Source organism: Hyposmocoma kahamanoa, unplaced genomic scaffold (genome assembly GCF_003589595.1).
Source record: "Hyposmocoma kahamanoa isolate Upper Pololo Valley unplaced genomic scaffold, ASM358959v1 63, whole genome shotgun sequence".
Lineage (NCBI taxonomy): Eukaryota > Metazoa > Arthropoda > Insecta > Lepidoptera > Cosmopterigidae > Hyposmocoma > Hyposmocoma kahamanoa.
In genome coordinates, this window is record NW_020653851.1 from 14,747,636 (window position 1) to 14,757,244 (window position 9,609).

General features: G+C 36.9%; 1 protein-coding gene across 1 annotated transcript in view; it reads left to right on the top strand.

Moving 5' to 3' along the window:
• The window catches only part of LOC113229957 (carbonic anhydrase 1), a 27,292-nt gene extending 19,068 nt beyond the window's left edge, over positions 1 to 8,224 (top strand). The window contains exons 2-5 of the mRNA XM_026463654.1: positions 1,120 to 1,311; positions 2,697 to 2,914; positions 5,684 to 5,905; positions 7,109 to 8,224. Of these exons, the coding sequence (XP_026319439.1) occupies positions 1,120 to 1,311; positions 2,697 to 2,914; positions 5,684 to 5,905; positions 7,109 to 7,237 (761 nt within the window). The 3' untranslated portion in view covers positions 7,238 to 8,224. The remainder of the gene's footprint in view (positions 1 to 1,119; positions 1,312 to 2,696; positions 2,915 to 5,683; positions 5,906 to 7,108) is intronic.
• The last annotated feature ends 1,385 nt before the right edge of the window (positions 8,225 to 9,609 follow it).

Genomic DNA, 9,609 nt, shown 5'->3' on the forward strand with positions numbered 1-9,609 from the left:
CTTCATTTTGCCGAAGTCTAGCCCACTGCAATCTTCGTTGTTGACGTTGCCGGGAATTGAGCGGAGCTCGCCAAGACCTCCGTGCTCGTAATCCAGCCTGGTGCAAGCAATTGCGAACGGTCTGCGTGCTAACTTCAAGCCCAGAGGCGGCCCTGACTTCTGCTTTTATTTTAGTGGCGTTGATTGTTGGATCACGGGCTGCCAGCAATCTAATATAGCGCTTTTGGGCAGCTGTCAAAACAGTTGGGCGACCGCTGCGGGGTCGGTCAGCTAAATTCCCCATTCCGTGATACCTCTGCAACGTAGCCACGACACAGGATTGGGATATAGCAAGTCTGCGTGCTATTACTCTCGTGGTGTATCCTTCTTCCCTCAAAGTTACTATTCTAGCTCGTAAAACCTCTGATAATCCTCTTGGCATTTTTTCAATCACAACTTTCCGCGAAAAATATCTTGAATCGCTTATAATTGACTAAATCAGATTTCTGAATGAGCGTAAGCTAGGACTGAAAGCCTTTTTATATGAAAAAACAATTGAACGGGGTCATTGTTTTATGTTCTAATTTATTTTTAAATAAAGAATCTAAAAAGAAGAAAAAATCATTATATAATCTACAGTAACAAAAAAGATTTCAGTTTTTCGAAGTGATCGCAAACTTTTTTTGATGTGTGTACTTATTGCACTTTCTATTCACTATCGCACTAACTGCCTCCGTGGCGGATCGGTTACCATGCGGGTCGCTACACAGAGGTCCCGGGTTCGAGAAATATTTGTGTGACCTGCATTTATTTCTCTCGTGAGTTTGAGTGTAATTTGTGGTTGTCTATGGCACCCGCGACACAAGGTTTCCCTAGTGCGGCTATGAGCGTGTGTGTTATTATTATTACTTTCAATATGAATTGTATAGAATTAACTAGCTTTAAACATGTTGGTAGTGTCGCGTTATGAAAATATTAGTATAAAAATGTCTTTAAAATATAATAGGTACCTGTATTTATTTTAAACCGATTTTTTAGGTAACCGGAACTTTTCCTTCAATGGCAACGCAGTATTTTTGCTATCACAATGTAATGGAAATGAACATAAATCATTATATTAACCGTAGGTTTAATTTGCAGGTCCAGCTACATGGACGGAGAAGTTTCCAGAAGCCGGAGGTGCTCGTCAGAGTCCCGTGGACATAGATACTTCTCTCGCTACCAGCAGTGGAACCGCACCGCCTCTAGTGTGGCGGTACTCAGTCAATCACCCCCGCTCTGTTGTCAACCCGGGCTATTGCTGGCGAGTTGACGAAAATGGATACGATTCAGGTTTGCCAAATTCATTTTTGCGGAATCACTTTAACCACCTGGCGAAAATAAAATTTTATTTGTCAAAACAATTTTACCAAGTTCAGTGCCCAACCCCATTATTTGTCTTATTTTTACTGCTTAACATCCTCCGCATATTTAAGTGCATATTCACTTGACCGTATAAAACTATATGGAGTGATACGAGAATAACATGTTGTTAGATAATGAGGTCATTGATGTTTTATCACAGTTAGGACCGTTTATTAAAAGATTTTCCTTGCAAATCTTCATTTCCGAAGCATCCTTTCGGTGGATGACTTAACGCGACTCAATTTGCATTTCCTTTTCGTTCTATTTGAAACCGGCATTTGATTCCCCTCGAATCCGTTCCGTTTGTGATTTATCTTTGACCCCTCTTTGTAACTATGTAAGCGTAATTTATACACGTGATGATAATTTTATAATCTGTATTCGAACAATTTGTTTTACCAGAAAAACATAAACTTCACGTCCATTAAACTAAATGCAATTTCGATAATATAGGCGTCCCGGGACGTAGTTAAAAATTATGTTGAAAAAAAAACTTCCCTTTGCTACTATTATATTAAATAAGCTAAAAACATCCAACTCCTTTGAATTGACATAACTTAATTTTTATCACGTTTTTGTTTGACATAATATCATTATCATAATTTACGAACATTTGTTACGTTTTTTTTGTTAGTCTTTTATTTTCTTCAGACGTTATTTTATCCAATTTTGACCATAAATTTATTAATTGAATGATAAATGAAATTGTATCACTATAATTATTAATAGAAAGATCGAACACTTAGAAAAATTCCTTCGATCCGGCCGGATTCGAACCGACGTTTTCTAGCCTGCCGTGCCAGAGGCTGTACCAACTGAGCCACGGAACGAACCAGCGGACCTCACGAATTTTTCTGTGCTTGTGTCATATCTTTTTATTTGGTTTTCAACGATTTTTTAGTCGTAGCGCCATCGATGAGAAATCTATGAAAGTTTTATCTATGTATGTATATAGTTTTATTTATATGTATCACTATACTTATGCTTTTTAATGTTAATTATTGTGATCTAAATTATTATATTGGTTTTAATATATGTATTTCATAATTGTAATAATTAAAGAAATGGCTTGTGTACGAGATTAATAATTAGTTATTATCATTGTAGTGCCCTTACAGCGTTCAAGTCCTGGAATAGTATTATGTAACACCTCTATTAATCCACATAAAAGAATGAATAAATGAATTATGTATTATAAAAAACAGTGTACAATTAATTGAGAGTAAATTGTAAAATGAAGCAATGTATCATAAAAAGATATTGTTAGCTTCATTAAATTCAGTTCTCAAAATTTTAAGGTTTCACTCTTTCAGAGCTCCGTGGCGGTCCGCTAGGAGCAAACGTGTACAAAATGCAGCAATGGCATTGTCACTGGGGAGCGAAAAACGGCGAGGGTTCTGAACACACGGTTGACGGTCGTTCCTTCTCTGGAGAGCTTCATTTGGTACACTGGAACACCACTAAATACAACAGTTTCCAAGAAGCCGCTGGTCGAGAAGACGGTCTTGCAGTATTAGGAGTATTACTTACGGTAAATGTTAACAGTTTTAAACGTATCTATATAATTCACGTAAATATAGAGACACTACGCTGCCATGCTTACAATAAGAACAGTAAGTCTTTAGGTATTTCAAACATACTGACTGTTAATATTCTAAGCATGTCAGTACAAAATTATAATTAGATGGTAATAAAATTAGTTTTTGAAAAAATCTTAACACATTCCATATATTATCTACTATAAAATACATTATCTGTACTTTGAATTATTATTGTTAAGCCAGTAATCATAGTCTTTATTATTCTTTCTATGATATGAGTATTACTCTAGTAATGGTTCAGCGGTCTACCGCACAACCATAAGAGTTATAGGTAATGTAGATATCTATTGTATATAGGGCGACAGTTTATATTTTTAGCAATGCGTAGTTGCACCTACATAAAACTACGACTTCACTAGGTTATATGAACGTCTAGCATTTGAAAAACTCAGCGATTTTAGGGCCAGTTATTTTTCACAAATCAAAAACAAACATTTTGATCAATTGATCACAGTTCACGGCCGCCCGTATGCGTGAAAATTAGATTACGCTGAGTAACTCTGTACCAAATTTTATCTATACGTTTTTCACATCGTCGCGTCGATAAAGTCACAAAAAATAACAAAACGCGTAATTCCTTTCCTAAAATAGACAGTGTATGGTAACGCATTTTCCCATATTGGCAAGCACTAAGTTAATACCAAATTTAAATTGAGATTCTCTTGAATATTTGTGGTGATGCTTTACATTTCAGTACCTATCTATATAGATAACATTAACTGATACTCGCTGTAGCGGATGTGAAAGAAAAGAGAGCTCTCTCTAACTTTCTCTAACCGCGTACCTACGCAAGAATTAGAAGATAATAAATACAAAAGTTTATACTCTCAAGCACGATATTGAATATGAGGTTTTATTATTCAATCTTGTTATTAGAGTTACAAAGGGGTTTAACGCGTACTATTTAAATAAAAAGTAAAGTGGAACAAAGTAGTATTATGTCACTGAAGCCTCGCAACTAATCCTTTAGGATAGAAAAACTAAGAAATACCTTAATGGATTCTAATGCAATACATTAAGTTTGTTAATTTGCCTTGCCTGGCGCCGATTCCAAAAATAACTGATTAGAATCATAGAAATATTGTAAATATTTAAGTACCAATATTTTTTTCAGTGGAAAACAAAAATTTTGAACCGATCAGTAGGTAGCACATACCAATAATAATATTTCTTTAAATTATAGGTAGGTACCTGATACGTTGTAACTGTATAAATAAACCATAAATGTGGATAGATTGATTAATAAGTGATTATAATACTGTGTACAAAATGAAATAAGACAGATAAAAAGTATTATGTTCATTGTTGTCATATGGATTAAATCTGTATTTTGTTATTTTTCGCTTCTTAGTGTAGTAACTTTTTGTGGTTTTTTCAGTTAATTTTTTTTTAAAGTTTGTTTATATTTCCATTTTTAGTAAATATAGGCGTAGTGTAGTGTTTTATTAAGTACCCATAGCTACTAAACATTACACGGTATTGCACTTTGTGATTTAGAACTAAATAAATTCTTACTTATCCTTACTTACTTATCCGACCACATAATAAAAAAGTATTACGAGAAATGGAAAGATTAAGACGATTGTTAACTGTGACCTTTCCATTCAGGTGTTTGAGTCTGAGAGTGATCACTTCATGCGGCCGAGTTGACGCTAAGTCAAAGACAAATATTTTTATTCAAATAGGCCCATTAGAAGCACATACCATCATCAGGTGCGGGGGCTGCTCGCCTCTTTATTTTATATCATTACGAGAAATGGAAAGATGACGACGATTGTCTTGCACGTCCACGTCTATCCGAAAACTTTCAATTTATTCAACAAACACACTGTACATGCCTATAAAATTTGGGGATTTCCCTCGATTTCTATGGGATCCCGTCATCAGATTCTGACATGGTGACAATGGGACCACCTCGAGACTTCAAACAAACCCTTTCAAACAAAAAATTAAATTTTCTAAATCGGTCCACAATTGACGGAGACTTCGGTGAACATACATACAACCGAACATATAACCTCCTCCTTTTTTTCGAAATCGGTTAAAAAGTAAAGTAGAGCGAAGTAGTCTTATGTTATTGAAGCCTCGCAACTAATCCTTTTAAAAGTGCAGCAGCGTTTATATCCAAGTTACATCAACGGCTTTCTTGACGTAGCCAACCCAGTGCAGTGGTTGCATAAGTTCTTATGTATTATTATTCATATTTCACGAGTGGTACACGTTATAAAGAATGCGAACATGATTTTTAAATGTTTAACGTTCATCTCAATCGTCAACATGCTTTATTTATCCGATTTAAAGTTATAGACATCCAAAAAGATTTTTTTTACTGATTTGTCACGCACGGCAGAGTTCAAAGTTGTTTGTGGGTCGAAATCCGAATACAATAGTTAGCACCATTAACATAAAACTCATTATGAAGCTATTTTCCTCAATAATACAAAGTCAAATGCGTAAAGAACAACTTTGATAAGAGCCACGTGCTGAAACAGCAATAACGTCTTTATTTGGCTTTATTTAATACAATAAAAGACCAACATGAAAATGTATCCTATTCACTACCTATAATTATTTTAAATTTTTACTGGAAACTATTATGATAATCGTTAAAAAAGTCTGATAGAAACTGCTCACATCTGCTCCATATTGTTCTGTTGGAAATACGTTATACTTATTACATGTTGTATTATATATTATAGGTGGGCAAAAAGCATGAGGAATTGGACAAAGTAGTGCGGTTGCTACCGTTTATTCAACACAAGAATGACAAAGTCACCATGTCTGACCCCCTCGACCCTTGCAAGTTGCTGCCAGCCCGCACTGCTTATTGGACGTACCCCGGTTCCCTCACCACTCCACCCTGCACTGAATCTGTTACATGGATTCTATTCAAAGAACCCGTTGAAGTATCAGCAGAACAGGTACGATACGCCTTTGTTTTATTTAGTAATAAGTATAGCCATGATAATTGCATCACATGACGGTGCGCGATGGTACAAAGGAAATACAAATAATATTAAGCATTTTATAGTAGTGAAGGACAACAGGATTGAGAAACATGTGGATAGATAACGCAACTATCAACTCTACTATGTAAATAATTGAATAATAATATTATTGTAGGGGAGATTTGTAAGTTTTTACGAGAAAATGAATTATTTTGAAACTTAATGAAGTAATTATAGAGAGAGAGAGACTATTCTCTAGTGTTTAGGTAGTGTAATGGTTATTTTATTATAATTCTGTAGGTCAGCAACTGCTTATCTAAACGATGATTCGGAAACAGTTAATCGGGTACCGGTTTTTTAAACGTGGTGTGCCTTATATCTTACGTCGCGAAGTCCGCCGCGACGCAAATGTCGACCTAGTAACGTGCGGTTACGTTTATTTCAAAATAAGTCCAAAGTGCAATTAAGAAGGTACATTAAATTACTTAGTGTTTGCTAAAAGGCAATATATACGGCCACCAAGCTTGACAAATAAGATTTGAATTCGAGAATTAACAAAGAGATGTTGTTCAAAGTGTTTCATGTGCTCTTGACAGTACATGTTTCAAATATTTGTAAGAAAATAAAGCAAGTAGGTATACCTACTACAGTCGATATTTATCGTAGCAGAAGAGCTCCTTGTGAAAGAGTTCGTCCAAGGTAGTACGGCTACCTTAGCAATTTCTGCCGCCAAACAATAATGCGAGCATTATTGCGGTTCGGATTTGAAGGGTAAGGGTTTTGGTGAAATTACAGGCACATAAGACTTCAACTTATGTCTCAGGCTGAAGGGCGCAGTGGCAGTGCCCTTTGAGCGGCACTGCAACTGTTTTTAAATTTTATTAAAAGGTACACCAACAGCAAAACATGTATAACAATTCGCATCATAACACGTTACAAAAATTACAAACAGTTGTGGACAGGCGTAACGCTTACCACCAGGCGCACGACTTGGGTGCCGTCACTAAGTATCATAAAAAAATATACTATATACCGACTCTAGTCGCCAATGAAAGTGAAGTGGAAGTTGAAGTGGAAAGTTTTGGAGGTTGGCCAGTCATTAACTAAATCACACCAAAAACCAATTCTGTAAATGTGCGCTTAATCTAATTGGCCCTTTAATTGTGGCAATTTCAGTTGGCGCTGATGCGAAAACTTAGGTGTGGCGAGGCGTCTTGTGGCGAGGAGGCCATGGAGCTACTACACAACTACCGGCCGACACTCCCACTCGGCAACCGTGAGATGCGTGACTACGGCGGCAACTAAAAGTCGCTGAAAACTCACTAAAGTACTACACCAGAAAATTTATAGATGCGGAAGCTGAGGAGTAGGACTAGAAGTCTAGTAGCGAGGAGGCTAAAAATCTACACTACTATCGGCCCGTACTCCCTCGGTAATCGCGATACGGCACGTAATTAAAAGTCGCCAAAAACTCACGTAAATGTTACACCAAAAAACGTATGGCAACTACACTACGCAGGTGATATATAATCACACCCTTCAAAGGAAAGATGTTTCGTACCTACACAAAATCACCCTAGGATATTGATACGCTGTCATAGATGACAGAACTGCACGTGTAGGTTATGACAATGTGTGATATTTTAGAAAATATTCAAGTGCCTTAGATTGACACAATGCAAATTACCGAAAGAAATAACAAATGAAAACTACTTTTAATTGTAAGGCAAGCTACATTGATTTTAATCCAACATTTTAGTTCCTAGTGCTAAAGTAAAGACCTGTTCAGATATAGGTACACGATATTAGCGGAAAGCGATAGCTGAATCCGAGTGGGTACGTAGTACTGTTCAAACTTAAGCGGATACCACTACCGCTATCGGTAACGAAACTTTCTTGATTTTCATCCGTCTAGACAATTATTTCTGTGCCGTCAGTGAATAAGACTACACTATAACCGCGCGTATCGTGTAATCTCAATAAATTTAACATTTCACTTTTTCGACGTCGTAATCGTAAATGCGACCTTCCATTATATCAACATCGTCACTAACTTGCGGGGTGTGCGCGGTACTCCCCGCTGTCCGGCAATTTCGCAGCGAAAAGATACCGTCGACCTGTGGGGCTAGCACGATAGGCGCGGCTTGCGCGGGAGCGACATAAAAGCGCCAGAGAGGGCGCGTCTACTCTAACAAAAGTCGCCGGGTCTATGTAAGAATTCGTGTCATTTCTACACACGAACTGTGTAGGTACACTGCCTTGGCGCCGGACAATAAAATCTTGTCTACCCCCGACATGACGCGCTCTGCTGCTATTGTATGGGGCGAGATGAAGTGCATTATCAGTAAACGAACGTTTATATGCGCATGGACGGGTGTTGCTTAGTAGTCAACATTATATACAACATATTTCTTCCCACAGTCGGTGGTAAAACGACAGCTACCTGGAAGATTCGTAATGCACTGACACGTTTTATCTTTGACACGTCTGTCCGAAAGCATTCGTATCGTGTACATACTAACTCATCATTTTCTCGTCTGCCACAGACACGACATTCGTGGCTAGATCCAACAAAGTTCTTGTCGTGTACAAGACCATTCCCATCTTTTCTGTAGCAGTCACGTCAAATTTCTTAGCATGTACACGCGCCCAGATACTGCTGTTCTATAGCATAGACATCCCGCGTTTTATGTCGCTCTCGCGCAAGTCGCGCCCTATCGTGTTAGCCCTACTGGGCGGTATTTTAGTTCAGCTTTATCCGCGGAACTGCATACAAATGCCCAGTGAGATACCGCGCGTTATTATTCGGTTATATCTGAATAGGCCTAAAGACGCATACAAATTAAATTGTATTCGGTGTATCTTTCATACATGTTTAGTTTAGTTTGTGCTGTCGAAACCAACACTTGGTATGTAAAACGGTATATAAAAAACATGCTTCAGTCATAGTTTTATAAGTAACTAAGTACACAGTGATATTATTATGTGCATTATTTAAACCGTTATACATAAATATAGACGTAGAAGAGCGTGTACTCGGCATGGTTATGTTAACCGTGTCGTTTTAGGGTATTAACTATATTATTTTAGCACTATGTATTACTAAGAAATCTTGTTTAAAATTTTGTGAAACTAATGTTTATTTTAATATACACGACAAATATATAAATATAACACGTAAGAAAATATAGTGTTTTATTTGTTTAAAGCCCTTACAAGTACAAAATTTAATATAAATCTTAAATTGAAATAGAATAAATTAGGAAGTTCGATTAGTATCATTTTATTACACAAGTAAAAAAAAATCACGAGAAATCATGTGATGTTTTCATTAAATTTATCAAAGGCCGTTAGACATCAGTAAGTTCAAAGCAAATTGCAACAATTATTTTGTTGTATTGTATAATATGTATTAGAAATGCACTTTTGTTGCCAAAACGTTTAAAAAGTGCACCTTGAACATTTTGGCATTAGTTTAATTATTGTCAAATGTTGATACATTAGCACTCTGAACGTATACATAGAAAACAATTTTAAGAGCCTATGCACACTGTAATTTTTGCGCGCTGACGACGCGCAGTTAACGCGTGTTAACGCGATTCAGTCGTAGTCAGAAAACTTTTGCATACGTTCTTATAGACTCTACGGGCGGCGCCGCCGTAAACACGCGTTCGTGA